Genomic DNA, 16087 nt, shown 5'->3' with positions numbered 1-16087 from the left:
TTTCGACTTAACGTTAGTACTGAGGAAAAAGGCAAGGAAGATGCTTGTGTTGACTATATTATTGCGCAGATATGAGCAAAAGGTTTACTGAAATTTTCTATCCATTGTTCTATTATTCAAAAGGATCTCCATGGTGTAAGCAAGGACATTATATAATGTCCTTGGTGTAAGCAACTAATGGGTGTTCATATTTATCAGCACGTCCATTTCACAACGATTATGCCTGCAGGAAATGCACATTGAATTTCTTAGTAAAGCCATGAGGTGCACATATTTGAATAAAATGCTTTTGTTACAAGTTAAAATTCAACTTAAATAAAGTTAATGTTGAATTCTAGCTCCCAGGCTAGCAATGTCTCAAATCCTTGATACAGTGCATTTTCTCTTTTTGTACATTCAGGCTTTATCAAACAGGATGTCATCATCAGAAAGAGGAAAGAAAAATAGACGACTGAGAACAAGACGGAACAGACGCAAGCAGAGAAATCAAGATGACCAGGATAGTGTACCAGGGGGCTTCCAGTTAACTCAGCAACAAGGGAGTAATAGGACAACAAAAAGTGACTCACAGTCAGTTAGATCAGCCCATAGCCGAGGGCAAAGAAGAGGACACAGTACTCAACATACTGATGGTGACAGAGTGCAGGAAAGCTATCAAATTCAAAGACAAAATTCAACACAGATTCCAGCAGCTGCCAGCAGACACGGCAAGAACCATGCTGAAAATGATATTAGTGCTCCCGTTAATGGACACAGAACTGATGGTGCAGCTGGCTTTGGGAACGAAGGACAATTTTCTAGAAACTCTTGGGGAAATCCAAGTTTCAGACACAGGGAGAAGGAAACCTGGAGTAGAACTAGAGGATATCATAATGTGAGAGACAAGTGGAAAAACAAAATGGTCAGTAAAGATTCCCACAGAGAAGGAAGGCCGTGGAAAGAGCAGAGGAAAGGAAGTCAGCAGGAATGGGAGGAGGGACAGTCAGGTGATGCTGTTGCTAGGTTACCTGCAGGAGGAGGGAGAGGTCAGAGGTCATCACCAGCAGCATCCTCCAGCAATAGCAGTCAGAGTGCAGGAGGACAACAGGCTGCTTCTGATATCTTTTCTGTACAACTGTCTTCAAAACAGTTATGTTTAATGTGATCTATTTATCCAAGGATGTTATATAGGATATTTACAATGTCCTATATAATGTACTTGATAAGTTGATTCATTTTAATTCATGTTATTTCTTTTCATAAATGTAACCGTTACTATTTAGGTAAATATTCAATCTAAAACAATAATGATATTTTGATTAAATTGTTGTGATCCTTGAAGTTTATACAAAATTTGTATTTGGTCCATTTGGGTGTGATAAAACTCTATACCACATAGATTTTGGTCGAACAACTTACATCTACATATTACTTGTATTTTTAGACATTCATGACTTCAAATTGGTATTTGTGGAATGATGTCCACTTCATTCCTACCAGGGTTTGTTCCATAACTGCTGATCACAGATCCCAGGCTTTTACTACGACCCTGAGAAGAAGAAATACTTCCGTATCCTGCCAGGTCACAACAACTACAACCCCCTGACGACAGCCCACATCCAACAGAAACAGCAGGAGGAGACCCGGCAAGAACTACTGAAGCAGGACAGGAACAGGACTGTACCAAAGGTCAGGAGAATCGGGGGTGGCAGACCCTATGAATTTTCTGTGTACCCCTTTATTTGACCCAATAAAAAGACATAACCACAGACATAGATGTGTGTGACTATTTCTGCCCTGCAGAATACATATTTTTATGGACATTTACTGTTTTCCAGGTTAAAGTCAGGGGCAGCACAAGAACTGCCTCGTGTGGTCCTCGCCTCCTTCTCAAGAGACAGCTCGGACAGTTTTCATCTGGTCTGTCCCAAAGGTACTGTTTACAGTAGACAAGTGGAGTTGTGTTTCTAAGTTTTATTCAATAAGGAATAAACTTAGCATCTTTGTGAGTCATGCTTGTAGGGCAAATTAATACCTAACATTGTACATACCGTAAAATTCCTATTTACGTACGCACCCCTCCTAACGTACGCACCCCGGTTTGGGGACGATTGCGGGTCTGACTCAGTGAGTTGAAACGTTCAGGGGAAAAACCCTCCTAACGTACGCACCCCCTCTCCAGCATTTCGGTGGATAGTCAGAGGTTGACATGATCATTCTTCCGATGATGTTTACCATTCTATAGGGTTACTGAGAAAAAGTTTCTGGGTAGAAAATGTCAAACAATCTAAATACATGTATTACTTATTCTTTATTACTGATTGATTGTGTGGTAGCATTCCACACTTCATTTGCATGAAGATGTACCGTACTCTCAAGCTGATATGCGATTTTTCCGAGGAAGAACCCCTCCTAACGTACGCACTCCGACTTTGGCGTCGGCCTGGAGCACCTGCTTGCGACTTGAAAAGTTTAAAAAGTGCGTACGTAAATAGGGATTTTACGGTACATTACAGATCAGTTTGTACCACTAATACTGTAAACTAGATGTGACACATGCATGATATCATTCTGCATAATATATTATGCTGCCTTGCACCACTATTGTGTCGTGGAAGTTGTAAGTGACCCCACTGCTTCGCCATGTGGATCAAATTCTGTAGATCCAGAGGGAGGAGGTTCAAACCCTAGCTACACAGACTCTGAATAGTGTGGGGGGTTACATTCGTCATTTTGGATGATGATGTAAAGCCGATGGCAACATTGTATGGAGAAACCCCAGGCATCAAACCTATGTGGAAGAAAGCAACACGCTTATGAAGAAGAGATGAGGTGACTCAGTATGACTGGAAACATGAGCTATAGCAAAGCCACAGTGCACGACTACTAGTACTAGCTTCTCAATAAAAACATCATACTTCACTTCAGTTGAGGATGACTGCCCTACCATTTATCATAAACCACTACTTCATCACATATCCTCCCTGTCTGCATCACCCTGTAACACCTCCTCTTGAAGGTGTGCTGAAGAGAGTTTCCTGGTTGAGATGGAGAAACAGAAGCTGAGGGTTAACCTGTACGATTCCTCCAATCAAGATAGCGTCAACTTCCTAGCACTGGAGGTGAGAGTTACCGTTCCAGCATGTCAGCCTGGTATCCAACCTATTCTAGCTCCAGTCCACTTGTCTGATTGCTTCCCTGCGTAATAGTCTGGCATCCATTAGTAGAGGAACGATTGGCATTTAGATATCCATGAAAAATATATGCGAGATTGGCCAGTTATTTCTCTTTTAGGAGTGAATTGGAGCCTGATGGATACCGGTACTATAGATATGTTTCTTGATTTGAAATGCGTTCTGTGAAATTGGCATGGGCTTTATTGAATGCTAACTGTAGGATAAGGATGGGACCAATAATGACCAATGATGGATGATGATGTTGCCTCCTTCCCTGCAGCCTGACAGCAAGTGTGAGCGGCTGCTGGCCCTGTCAGATGCCAGGCGCATCAGCAGCTGTCAGTAAGTTGTCTGCATCTACATGTTATGGGACCAGTGCCTTTCTATAATAGAAAACTATGTTTCATTTGATATAACTACAAGTCAAAGACATTCTTTACTTTTTGAAGCAACTTTCATCTTTTCAACATGATTTTTACCTTCTTGACTAAGTGTAATTTGTTTGATTTCTACCACAGATGCATAATAAGATAATGTCTAGTATAGTACAGGACTGATCTCAGGAAAGAGACGTACCGGGAGGCCACAGCTGCGCTTCAAAGATGTCTGCAAGAGGGACTTGAAGGCTCTAGATATTGATACGGAGCACTGGGAGGACCTTGCAAGTGACCGTTCCAGGTGGAGATGCACACTGTTCAGACAGCTCAAATCAGGAGAAGCCAGACTGATGCACAGCGCAGAAGAAAAGCGGATCCACAGAAAAGAGCTTTGCAACAGAACTGAGTCAGCTTACAGATGTGATTTTTGTGGCAGAGACTGCCATTCTCGTATAGGGCTGTTTAGCCATAGTCGATGCTGTAGGGCTGTTGTGAATTAGGATTTTACCATGGTCAATACTGACCGACGGAGGCCATATACAAGTATAGTACAGTGTATATTGCTAATATACTGGATGTCTATCTGGCTTTTTCTCTAATACCATCCCCTCACTGCAGGCTTGACTTTGTCTCCTTCATGGCTCTCAACACCCTGGATTCTATGCAGAAGTCCTACATGCAGTACTTCACCCCAGGAAAGGTAGGGGGCACTGCTGACACATGCACAGTTTCTAGAGACTACCCTGTGCCTGTTCCTAATAGACCAACCTCATACCCCGCCCATCTCCGTCAAAATGTGGAAATGGAAAATTAAAACATAAGCATGCAACCATTTGACGGACATGCAGTCATTAGTCGATCAGTCAATTGCCATGCTATCATTAGTTGAACTGCTAATTGTGGTGGACAGTCAGGATTGGTCTATTGCGTTGTCATGGATATAAATATGCTAATAGTCTCGCTGAGAAAGTTGTAAATCATTACCAATCGGTTTTATCCTATAAGCAAAATATCTTGCAGAGGACTTTTTGATTACATGGAGTTTTTTTAGAATTCTGTTGTTACACTGTGTTTTCCAGGTGACAGGTATTTGCTGGGCCTCAGTAACTGGACCAGAGTCCCACGCCCTGTATCCTTGTTTCAGTGGTTGATCCTGTGAAAGACTCAGAATGTAATGCCTGTTAGTAAAATTATAACTACATGGCAAAAAAGTATGAATCATGAAATATTCGTGGTGGTTTTCTGTTCACCATTTTTCTGTGAGCTCTCACCATGAACACATTACACTGCCAATATGTACACTTTCTTGCATTGTATTGCAACAGTTGTTTCAAATGCAAAGTCAAAGACACCATAACCCTCGATTTTCACCTTGCCGCAGAATTTCAGCGCTGCAGACTAAATGAATATACAGTACCACCTTGACCAGTGTTCATTCAGATTCTCAGTGTTAGATGAAGGACCAGACACCCCGTCCTGTGCTAGGCTTGTGTGTGCCGAGGTCATGGCAAACGAACATCTTATACCTGGTACGCTGATTTCCTTATGAATAGATACCTGAGTCATCTTGTCATCAGGACAGAAGCTTTCAATGTGTTACAATTGCAATGGCTATCAGTAAGGGCCAATATTCATGTATCATGTTACCATGCTGTTTAAGAGGTCCATACAAGAGGCAATCAAAGCTCTTGCATGTATTTTACGCAAGTATTTAAGTGCCAATCATTTCCTCTGTTAACAGTCGTCAAACTATTTGGCAAGGAAGCATCCAGAGGAGTGGACTAGAGCTAGAAAATTATGGATAACAGGCTATCAATATGTTAAGCCTTTGACTATGCTACTGGCAATCATAGATTTTACCATGATAGCAAAACAGTCATCTGTGCTTAACCTTGTAACAATACCTCATCATCCCACTACAGGCCCGGGAGGAGCAGGCCTTGTACGGGGCCGTAACTACGAGGTCAAGTCCGCCTGGACCTGTGCCTGGAACTCAAACCCACTTTTCTCCAAGTGCTTCAGTATCGGTAGGTATCAGGCAACCCTCCAGCTACAGCCTTTACTATGATCATTGATTTGTTCTGTATCCATATTAGATGGTAATTCAATACAAAGGGAGTATGATGATTAGCTGTTGTTAATTTGTTTATTCAGCCCTGTAACCTTATTGGCTATAGTAACTGAAGTACAAGCTTGTGTTGTACAGGTGCCAACAACAGCAGTGTTGTGATTGACGCCTTTACTGGACAGAGAGACGTCATCAACACTAATAGTGATGTCTTTGCACAGAGATTCTGCAATACTGTAGGTGGTGTTTTTGTGTTTTTTTATCTTCGTACATTTCTTGCATGTTATGCACAAAGTACATTTATCCATGAATTGCAAAATAATGAAAGTACATTTTTGTACCAACCAACTTTTGCTGAGCTTGTTCTGCTGGTAGAACTGTCAATTGAGACACTGTACATTCATTTAAGTTTGAGGACATTTCATTTCGTGGTGGGGGGGGGGGGAAGGAGGCATTTGCAGTGTTTAAAGTCATAGCTGCCACACACAATGCATTGCTGACAATATTTGTTTTATTCTTGGTGTGATGATTTTGCAAAACAAATGCAGAGTGACATAAAACCATTGCGAAATATTGTTGTAAGATGTAGTAATGAAGGCCATAAACTGGTTAAAATAGTCTTCTCCATGCATGGCTTTTAGATTCCAAAAGTAAGAAAATGATCGGCACCATCTATACTGTCAACCTGATTACTAATCTATGAGCATCAGTGGCTACCCTTTTTTTTCAAGCATGTTCTATTTTTTCTCAATTCCAGACTCCCGTGTTATTGAGTGGAACGAGGAGAGGTGAGATCTTGGGCAGCGACCTGCGAGTGCGTACCAGATGCCGCGGCACGGCCATGACGCTCCGACACGAGTCCTCCGTCTGCTGCCTGCGTCTGCTGCAGGACGAGAACTACCTCCTGGCCAGCGACATGCAGGGCAAGGTAACGTAGTATTTAATATCCTTTATCAGTCCTTTGGCAAAAGGGATAAAAGATACAAGCATACTTGTTCAGACGGAATGACATTTTTATAACCAATCATGGTCTGTAGTTCCAGATTCTGACCTGAATGGCCTGCCATGGGTACGGAGACACCTGTAGGGTGCTGAAGGTTAAGTACATTTTCTTTGTCCATTACAGATCAAACTCTGGGACCTACGTGTGCAGAAATGCATACTGGACTACCCCGGTCATGTGAACCAGTACGCACACATCCCTGTCATCGTAGATTCTCAGGAAAAGTTTATCTTTGCAGGTAGGGATGATGTTTAGACTTCTGATTTTCTTCCTATTTTCCTACATTCTGTGTACATTTTAGACTGACAACACTGTCTTCCATCATTAGTCACTTATTTGGTCCTACTTATTTTAGAAGTCCCAGTCCTATCTTTATAGAATCTAGATACCTTTTGCAGTAATGCATGTCTAGTCTACCTCTTCTCCAGCCTCTGCAATAAGCAGTTTTCCTCCCTGTGGTATGCTTACAGTACCAGTGCCTTGTGTGTCTTTTCTCAAAGTTTCTATTTTTTTTATTTACTTTCCTTATACATGTATATGTTGATGAAGATTAGACATGCAGGTAAAAAGATATGCCAAGTGGCAGTTTGATACACAAGCAACTTGATAAAAATTTGGAAACAGTCAGATGTTTCAGACAGCATCCACTGTCTTTTGTCTGTGACTTTCGTATGTTCCTTATACCATATATTATCTTACTGGATCCTTCTGTTGTTCTGCCGTACAGTTGGCCAGGACTGCCACACCCGTATGTGGAACCTACAGGACGGCCAGCTGCTGAGGACCATCCCTTCTATCCACCCCACCACACAGACATCCAGACCTACCATCGCCTTCTCATGGGGCTGGGGTGGGGAGGGGGGCATCCCGGGACTACTTATGGGCATCAAGGACGAGTTGTACTGGTACAAGCTGGGGTTATCCAACTGAAGGACTAAACAAAAGCCTACTTGTTTAACATTATTTCACACACAGTTGAAGAGGGTGGGGGGCACTGCGTGAGGAATTGTCCAACAGTCCATTTTACTGTTACAATAGTGGTCTCACAATGTTGAGAGACTTTTTGTGTTGCTGCCTTCACACGAAAGCAACATTCTTGACACTTGTTGCATGTTTGAGACAAAAATGCAATAAACAACATTTCGTTTTCTTCATTCTGTCAGCTTTGTTTCCAGGTAATCTATTTATCAACACTTGAATTGAGTGCTGCTCATACCTTCCTCTAACGTTTCCATCCTTATTTTGCACTTTTAATCATTCACACATAAAAGTCTAAAAAGACAGTACTACCAGTACTACAAATGTCCACTCTAATTCATGCAAAGTACCTCATCCGAAAGACTACATCAAATCAGAGATACTTACTAATAAGTATATATGAATCCTAATACATGTACAGGATTACTTTCATGACTGAAAGTGATAATAATTTACAGAATATCTCAGTTACTTACACACATGTACATATCTGATAGACAAACATATCTTTTTTTATAGGCTCTTTTTTTCCCTCCTGTGGAATATCAGTAATTTTGCTGTTGAAATCTTGTGTTCTCTATTTGGAGGTGTTGTTGTTGTCTTCACCATATAGATCCATCAACATTGTTGAGACACAGTTAAGTTTATACTTATTTTTTCTTTTTACACCTTAACCCTCACAATGTGATGAGTTTGAGTCTATAGAGCATTTTCTCTCTCTTTCTACATCAATGTAGCAGGCAGATGCTGACTTCCATTTTGGTGTCCCTATTTGCATGTCAATGGATTGTAGCTCAAACATACACAGCATTTCCATGTCTTATCAGTATTCTGCTATCATTCTCTTGTTTTAGCTGTAGACATTCATATGAGGTTATTTGAGACGGTCAGAAGATCTTTGAATGTTAAAAGAAACTTGAGCTATTATTTAGTGAAATGCAAATTGAGCCACCAACATGGCAGCCAACACAGTGATGACATCATGTGAAAACACCATTGTAAACAACCCTGTCATTACAGATGTACTATTAGCACCATGTGGAAACAAGTTAAACCTTTTTTACCTTCCCAGATTATCTTAATCAAACTATTAATCTCATCATTTCTCTTTGATGATCTTCTTAGAATTTGGTCCATGTTAGACGTATATAACAGCCACACAACTTGTCAGGTACAACTGATACAATATACCATCACCAATGAGAAATGTGTTTCAGCCACCTTTTCCTAAGCAACAAGCAAATTGTGCAAGTCAATACTAAATAACAAATTTTAAAGCAAAGATCTTGTACTTTCAACCAAGTGGTCTATATCTTTGTTTTATCAACAAATTTGATAAATTACATATTTTGTAAACTAAAACAATTGAAATTCTCGATGCAACAACTGTGAACTACTGTGGTAACTTAATTATAGGCTGTAATACCATGAAAAGTAATGTTACTCAAAACATTTAGCTTATAGTAATTTGTCACTGCTCCCCAACATTCTACAAGTCGCCACTTTTCCTGTTGCATTCGTTGCACACTCTGACGGGATGGTCCCAGCCCCTGGAGGGTACGGGACGTCGCGCCATGGAGCACTCGTCACAGAAACCGTTCCCGCACGCTCTGCAGTGGTGCTTGGACAGGGTGGGGTCAAACTCAAGCTGACAGCCATGACACAACACAATCTCGCTGTCGGCTACCCAGTACGCAGGGCGGGCGGCATCCACCATCAGTCCTGCATTGGGGTTCACACGTCAAAAAACAAATTTATCACAAGCAAGGTTCACATACTGTAAATTGTTTTACAAGGACTTGGTTTCACAGTAGGAGAGGAAAGGTGGTGCTCACAGTGTTTTTAAGTTCATGGTTGTAACAATGCTTTAGTAAAAAGTGTTTGTGGTGTGAAAACACAAAAATAAAACCACCTCAAATATTAAATGATTTACAGAACTGCTACACTACTTTATACTTGGGTCAATTTTCACTCAACCATACCCCAAAATGACAAAATTTGGAAAGTCACAACCAAATCACAAAGCAGCAAAGTCTTCAATTGCCCCCCTCCCCCTAGATCTAGAGACTAAAGTACTTACCAAGTGGATAGTTGATGGCAGTGGCAGCCACTCCCAGAGTGCTCTGCATGACCTCCCCGACCTTGCGAACCATGACGGTCTTGTCTGCGCCCCCCTCCCCCTCCTCAGCGGGGATCACCTCTGTGCCTTCAGAAACATGGGGGTCACCTAAGTCAGTTGCAAGATGGGGAATAAATCCGTCTGGGGAGTCAAGGGATGGACACGTCAAACAAACAAACAAACAAACGAAAACTTCATCAACACTACAACAACACAAAGGCACATTTACAAGTCCAGGACACAAATTTGTTACTCAGATTAATTATTTCACTAACGCTACTGCTGTAGCTGTAATGACATAGCCTGAGTGTCATCCTGTTTAGTTCCAGGCTCTACCTTCACTAAACTAAACAGAATGACTAGTGCTGACAGGTTACTACAACAAAAAGAAGTTTGTAGAAACTGTTGCTTTTACACTTGTCTAGTGATCCATGTCATCTACATGTATGATGATTCCTACCAGCTTGTGTTCTCTCCTTGAAGCAGGACTCGCACACCCTGACGAGTGCCTCCCCCCAGCCCCTCTCCGGCACGGGCAGCTGCCTGGACGAACACTCGTCACAGAAGCCCTGCCCGCAGGCCCGGCAGTGGTGCTTAGTCTCTGTCGGCTCAAACTCGTGCTTGCAACCCTGGCATTTCTGAAAGGCAGTTAATCTACATGTCACTGTCAGTTCCATCATTATATAACTCAATTACTACTACTATGATTATTAGATTGGTAGAGCAAGTTGCCTCAACCAGATGAATATAAGAAAAGGTTTCAGGGCAGAGACACTGTAATACAATTGTTTCAATTCTGAGTTTAAAAAAAGCAAAAACACAAAAGTCGTATTTCATTATGATTAGTCTGTGTAACACAAACTCTCACTGGCCACAGCTCTGACTTAGCAGAGGAGAGGGCTGCTAGTAGAGTCAAAAGAACATTTAATTTACTAAATAGGACTGATAATTCTGGAATACTAGACAATATGACATAATACGTCGATGAAGGTTAGACATCCAGGTAATAGGATACGCCAAGTTACCCAAGCAACTGGATATCTATAATTTTGGAAAGTCATGTCATAGTTGCTTAAAATGAGTAACTGTTATTTGGTAAATATGACACATTGTCAGCTTATTGGATGCTTTTTATCATTACTACTCGAAATTTTCTGGTAACAATAGTAACCGACCACGCAACTCACCGTGATTCTCGCATTGGGCACCCAGTATGCTGGTGCGATCTGGTCAGCCACCCAGCTGCCGAGCATCTTCGATGGTTTTGCGCTCAACTCGCCCACCGTGCCCGCCACGTGGTGCACCCCGTCAATCAGTCTCCGTGCAGCGTTGTGGGTACCCTGAAGCACGCGGGCTCCCTGTAGGGCAAACATCATTGGTATTTGTTAAAATCTGCTTATTCCTGTGACTACAATGTAAGCACACTTTCAAATTTTTGCAATGATACAGTTGGCACAAAGTTTCCTTTTCAAAGTCAGTCCAATCCTTTGACATTGCTACAGGACAATTCAGCAAGAACCAGGTTGGCCTTCCTTTGCAAAAGAATAAGTCAAGGGAAGTTACTGCGAAGTCCAACAAAGCTTTGTACTTGGTATCCTAGTGATTGTGTGTGTTCACTTTTATATAGAAATGGCATGTCCAATTTCATTGTCATTGAACGTTAGTAACAAACAACGATGAGAGATCTTACCCCTGGCCACACATGCCTGATCTCAGTGCGTACCGCACTGTCCACTGGATCGGTATTTCCGTACCAGTACTGCCGACTGCGATAGATGATCCCATGGTTGGGGCACTCCAAAACATACCTAGTGGATGGGGAAAACGCAGCAGTTAGAAAATGGTAGGGATTCAAATGTCTATCAACCTTCAACATTTAGTAAAATGGATGATCGAGGAAAAACCAACATGACATTTCTAAAGGACAACAATCTAGTTTCTTTGCCTATTGTGTCTGTGGCCATCATACACATTCCATAAAGCACCTGCAGCACAGACACACTAGAGATAAAAAAAATGATGAGTAATCAGTTATACCTACCCAGACCAGGCATACTTGGCCAGCCCAAACCATGTGGAATCAGAAGCAGCTGCCACCTTGGGCACCACTACAACTTCCTTGCCATTGTGGAAACACTCCTGGTGGGAGGGGGGCAAAAGATTCCAAGTCGTATATTTGGTGATGAATACACAGAACAGGGAAATATCAGTTTATCATGACATACAAATCTACAGACAGAGATAGTAACTTTCTACAAACATACAAAATTTAGAAAGTACCGTTATTTATTTTGCAACCTGTATTCCTAATAATAACTCCAGCAGATGAAAATCATGTTAAACAGACGGCTGACTGTCGAAGGGTGTAACAAACCTTGCAGGTGTAGATCCTGTTGTCGTACTGATGCTGGTACTGACACCTGTCACCTGACTTGTGAGGAATGTCTTCCTTCTCGTGGCTCATGCTCAAGCTGCACCTGGCACTGCAGACAGGGAGGGAAAGGTTATGTGAGAGGTCAGGTTCTTACAATACTATATGTTGGTGATCATTGGTACCAGTCATTAGTCATCGTGTGACAGGAGAGAAGACAGGAGCCTGTATTGTCCCGAACTTGACCATTTAGCACACTAGGTCACTCTCCTCAATAAGTGTGCTCGGTTCTTTACCCTACAGGGGGTTGATGCCTGTGGCTCACCGCGCATGGGAACAAAGGCTTAAAGGCCACTCGTAAGAATCTGGGTTATCCATATTTTACTCACCTGCAAGACATACAGATTGATCCACATGTGAAGTAGGCATCCGGGAAAGTGCTGGGTACCGAGCGCTCGATGTCGCCACTGAACTTCTCGTTCAGAACCTTTTGGGGGGAAATGGAGCTTCATAAACTGATCATAACTTCACATGGTGATATAACATAGGCCTAATGTCAGTTTGTCTTGTTCGATGCTACGTTTTTCAACATTGTATTGCATCTTTTTCATAATCTGGATGAAATGCAAAAAGGGCATGCACTTGCCTTTGGAGACCGCAAAATTGTGTAAAATGAAATTGACCTCAAAATGATAAATGAACTTTTCCCTGACTTTAAGTGGATTATCCCCCTGCTTGTACAACTGTGTGGCCCAAGGGCTATATAGAAACAGAGACCCTGTACAGTGTATATCAAAAGGTCTGGAGAGGATTCCAACTACATGTACTAGCAACGTACCTTTAATGCATGAAAGATCACAGCAGGTGCTCGAGGCGAGCGTACAGTGCCGTTGCTCAGGTGTTTTTTGACAGCTGACTGCAGGCCTTTAAAATCAGTCGGAGGTGTTTTTGTCCTGGTCCCAATGTACTCTATGGAGCTGAAGGCATCCGGGTGAAGCTTCAGCTCTTTGAAACGTTCCTTCAGCAGCATTTCAGGTGTCTTGGACGGCTTACCATGGCAGTCAAGGGACTGGTCTGGAAGGTGTTAGAACTCTTGTTAAAAACCACATTGTCCAAACACTGTTAGCTGTCATTCAAACTTCTGTTTAACATGACAAACAGTTTTAGATATCTGCTTGACGCTGTCAGAGAAGCTTGTATCTTACAATTACATGTACTATGTGCATCAGTATCAAACATATCTTCTTCTGTTGTAAGATGCAGACTAGGTAACTTTCAAAATCTTCTTCAAATTAATCTATATTAGTATTATTAGTATGCCACAAGTTCACACCACTTCATTGGAAGCTATCGATACTGTACATTTTGCAACAGAGTGAAAAGATTTGCCAAAAATAGTTACGGTACTCAAGCAACTGGATAAAATTTTGAAACATTCAGATGTTTCAGACAGCATTCCCTGTCTTTCGTCAGTGACTGAGTGAAAAGAGTTTGTTTTGTCTTTGAGTTTGAGTTGCCGATTGATCTTGAAACGACCATATAGTAATACAATGGAAGTTGGAAGATACACTCATATGTTCGTGGTGTGATATCAAAGTTTGCATTGAGAGGTCACAATGCAAACCATAAATTTAATACTAGTACACAGTTCAGTACGTAATTCACAGTACCTGCTCCCAGGACTTCAGTATGCTGAGTCTCGTGGAAGATGAGAACTGACGGTCCCAGCGTGGAGAGTGGAACGTCCATTTTGCACCTATCTGACACGGCTCTCAGCTCCTGGGTAAAGTGCTGCTGGTACGCGCATGAGGCGTCTCCGAGGAAACGGAACAAGTCGTTGTGTAACCGGTCCGCTCTCGTCCTGTAGATGATGACGTCCGAGATCGCCAGGACTTTCAGCAGCAGTCTCGTTCGCTGGTTCTGATTGGATGTCACCCCCAGCAACCCCTCCGTGTCTACGGTGATGGTTAGCGTTGCGGGGTCGAAGGCAGCCCACACGCCCACCGTGCAGGAGGACTGGTGGTAGGACGTGTTGAAGACTTGGCAACCGTGGAAAAATGCAGCATTCATGGTGTGGGACTTGCCATCACCGGTATTACCAAATATAGACACCACCTTCACCAGAGCCTTGGAGTCACACCCAAGCTTGCCCAGAAACTCAGCTTCATTAGCAACCTGTATATAGTGAAGTACAACAATACATGTAGTTAAGTTACCAAGATGGATGAGTGTACACTGTACTTAGTCATTAAAATATCTTTCAAAGCTTCTAAATGTTAAATCAATTAAAAGTGACTTGGGAGTTGGGACAATGTTGAAGAGTTCATAAATACCTAAAGTTACCACTGAGAGCTCCAGACAGTGTTTCAAAGGTTTGTATGCCCAGATCTAGAGTTGATCCAATCACTTGTTCACATTACAAACAGTTGCCCGATACCCATGACATTGCTACTTTCTACTGGATAGTTTTTGAGCTGGGCACTATATCAGTCTACTCATCTATCTGATAGATGAGAGTTTTGTTTGATGTTGGTTTGAAGAGAGCAACTTTTGGAGCACCAATCTGATTCATTTTGACTTGACTTTGTATGAGGTGTGGTGGGTAAGTTTCTGATATCTAATCACTAAAATCTAGAGCAGATGCATTTTGTCAAATGACCATTGTCCCACTCTGTGAACAATGTGAGATCAGTGAATCATAGACAACATACATCCCTGCTCTAGAAAGCTCTTTAATTAGGCCTTATGCCTGTAACACATTAAACAGGGGTAAAGGATTTTCCCATTGTTTTCAAACAATAGCCCACCTGGCACAGGTGGAGGCACAGTGAACCAAAGTCAAGCCAACATGAAGTTTACCCTGAGTTTGATACAAATCATGAATTTGTGATTTCTACACTTAAAATCCTATGTCTTCCTATTACAGGTGAGTTTTGTTGTTCACTGCCTGAGCCTTCGTTTATATTATGATTTTGATGATAACTTTTGATAACTTCAACTGTTACTAAGGAGAATGGAATATAACCACATAACGTTTTAGGGAGGTTGCTGCAAAATTCCACAAATCTTGGATTTCAACTCGAGCCTGCTTAAGTTGTCACATATTATCTACATCAGAATGTCCATTCTTTCTGAAGATGAACATGAACCTCACCTGTAATTTTTCAAACTCATCCACCAACAGGAATGACTGGACATCTACGTTGGGCGCCAGGGTGGCTACCTGGTCCCTGCTGGCTGCTATTAGGCCCGGCCCTTCTGCGGGGAAAGCGGGCGGTTCTCCGAGGGTGGGAAGAGGCAGGCTACTCAGGGCGTCAGCCAGAACCTCTGCCTCATCAGACGAGCCATCGGCATCCAGGCGGGGCACTGTTTCGGGATCGACCGGCGGCGGTTCGTCCGGTGCGAGCCGCACGAGCTTGTGATTTCGGCGGGTGCATTTGACCAACTGTTTCTTCTTACATGCAGCACACACGTTCACCTTACACTGTTCACACCACAGCACGGCACGGTTGTGAGGATCGCACCAAAGATCACACCGGCCCGGCTCGCCCTGTTTCATCCGCCTTCTGTCGTGGAAAACAAACTTGGCCGTTTCGTGCAGCTGTGCTTCGCAGTTCTCACACTGCATCGTCCCGCACTCCTCGCACTCGTACACCGCCTGAGCCCCCGTGCACGCGAACTTCTCCTGACAGACGTGTCCTACGTTACCCGAGGGTCCCGGTGAAGCTTTAGTCTTCTCTGGACCGGGCATTTTGGCTCATTAAATGGGTAAAACCCTGATCGCTATTTTGAGAGATCTGTTGTGTCACCCGACTCAGCTGACCTCATCGATTGCATCAGGAAAACAAAGGTCACGTGATTGTTTACGATGACGTTTTTGGAATGTTTCATTTACGCATAGAGGGGGTTTTGCATGAAGCCGTTGTTTTGATCCCACCTAAACTTTAGGGCTAAAGTATATAAACTGCTAATCTTTCATCAGTTTCAATTTTGGCCAGGGTCACATTTCTAAGCTG

At 42.5% G+C, this 16087-nt stretch overlaps 2 protein-coding genes across 4 annotated transcripts; one reads left to right on the top strand and one right to left on the bottom strand.

Moving 5' to 3' along the window:
- The first annotated feature begins 898 nt into the window (after window positions 1-898).
- LOC136434173 (DDB1- and CUL4-associated factor 4-like) lies at window positions 899-7765 on the top strand. The gene is made up of 13 exons (XM_066426938.1): window positions 899-1025; window positions 1502-1668; window positions 1818-1912; window positions 2999-3101; window positions 3436-3497; window positions 4151-4232; window positions 4612-4661; window positions 4973-5061; window positions 5455-5559; window positions 5739-5836; window positions 6358-6528; window positions 6727-6841; window positions 7331-7765. Exons 1-13 carry the CDS (start codon window positions 899-901, stop codon window positions 7531-7533), a joined length of 1467 nt encoding a protein of 488 aa, XP_066283035.1. The 3' UTR covers window positions 7534-7765.
- On the bottom strand, window positions 7740-15920 carry LOC136432627 (zinc finger FYVE domain-containing protein 1-like). 3 transcript variants are annotated; one of them, XM_066424047.1, is made up of 11 exons: window positions 15226-15920; window positions 13742-14246; window positions 12910-13145; window positions 12461-12558; window positions 12075-12183; window positions 11742-11839; window positions 11391-11508; window positions 10888-11058; window positions 10161-10338; window positions 9662-9841; window positions 7740-9303 (listed from the first exon to the last, which is right to left on the bottom strand). In XM_066424047.1, exons 1-11 carry the CDS (start codon window positions 15820-15822, stop codon window positions 9071-9073), a joined length of 2523 nt encoding a protein of 840 aa, XP_066280144.1. In that variant the 5' UTR covers window positions 15823-15920; the 3' UTR covers window positions 7740-9070. The 3 variants fall into 3 exon arrangements, with proteins under 3 accessions (XP_066280144.1, XP_066280145.1, XP_066280146.1); XM_066424048.1 differs by having other exon boundaries at window positions 9662-9808; XM_066424049.1 differs by having other exon boundaries at window positions 9662-9787.
- Window positions 15921-16087: the final 167 nt, after the last annotated feature.

This window comes from Branchiostoma lanceolatum, chromosome 4 (assembly GCF_035083965.1).
Source record: "Branchiostoma lanceolatum isolate klBraLanc5 chromosome 4, klBraLanc5.hap2, whole genome shotgun sequence".
NCBI classification, from domain to species: domain Eukaryota; kingdom Metazoa; phylum Chordata; class Leptocardii; order Amphioxiformes; family Branchiostomatidae; genus Branchiostoma; species Branchiostoma lanceolatum.
Note: the sequence above shows the minus strand (reverse complement) of the source record. Positions and strands in the feature narration are given on the sequence as shown.

Coding starts and splice junctions, on each gene's coding strand:
- LOC136434173 (XM_066426938.1), top strand. CDS start 899: ATGGTCAGTAAAGATTCCCACAGAGAAGGAAGGCCGTGGAAAGAGCAG. Junction 1,913..2,998: donor TCATCTGGTCTGTCCCAAAG/GTACTGTTTACA, acceptor CTCCTCTTGAAG/GTGTGCTGAAGAGAGTTTCC. Junction 3,102..3,435: donor TCAACTTCCTAGCACTGGAG/GTGAGAGTTACC, acceptor CCTTCCCTGCAG/CCTGACAGCAAGTGTGAGCG.
- LOC136432627 (XM_066424047.1), bottom strand. CDS start 15,822: ATGCCCGGTCCAGAGAAGACTAAAGCTTCACCGGGACCCTCGGGTAAC. Junction 12,559..12,909: donor TGATCTTTCATGCATTAAAG/GTACGTTGCTAG, acceptor TCCCCCCAAAAG/GTTCTGAACGAGAAGTTCAG. Junction 9,304..9,661: donor TGCCATCAACTATCCACTTG/GTAAGTACTTTA, acceptor ACCCCAATGCAG/GACTGATGGTGGATGCCGCC.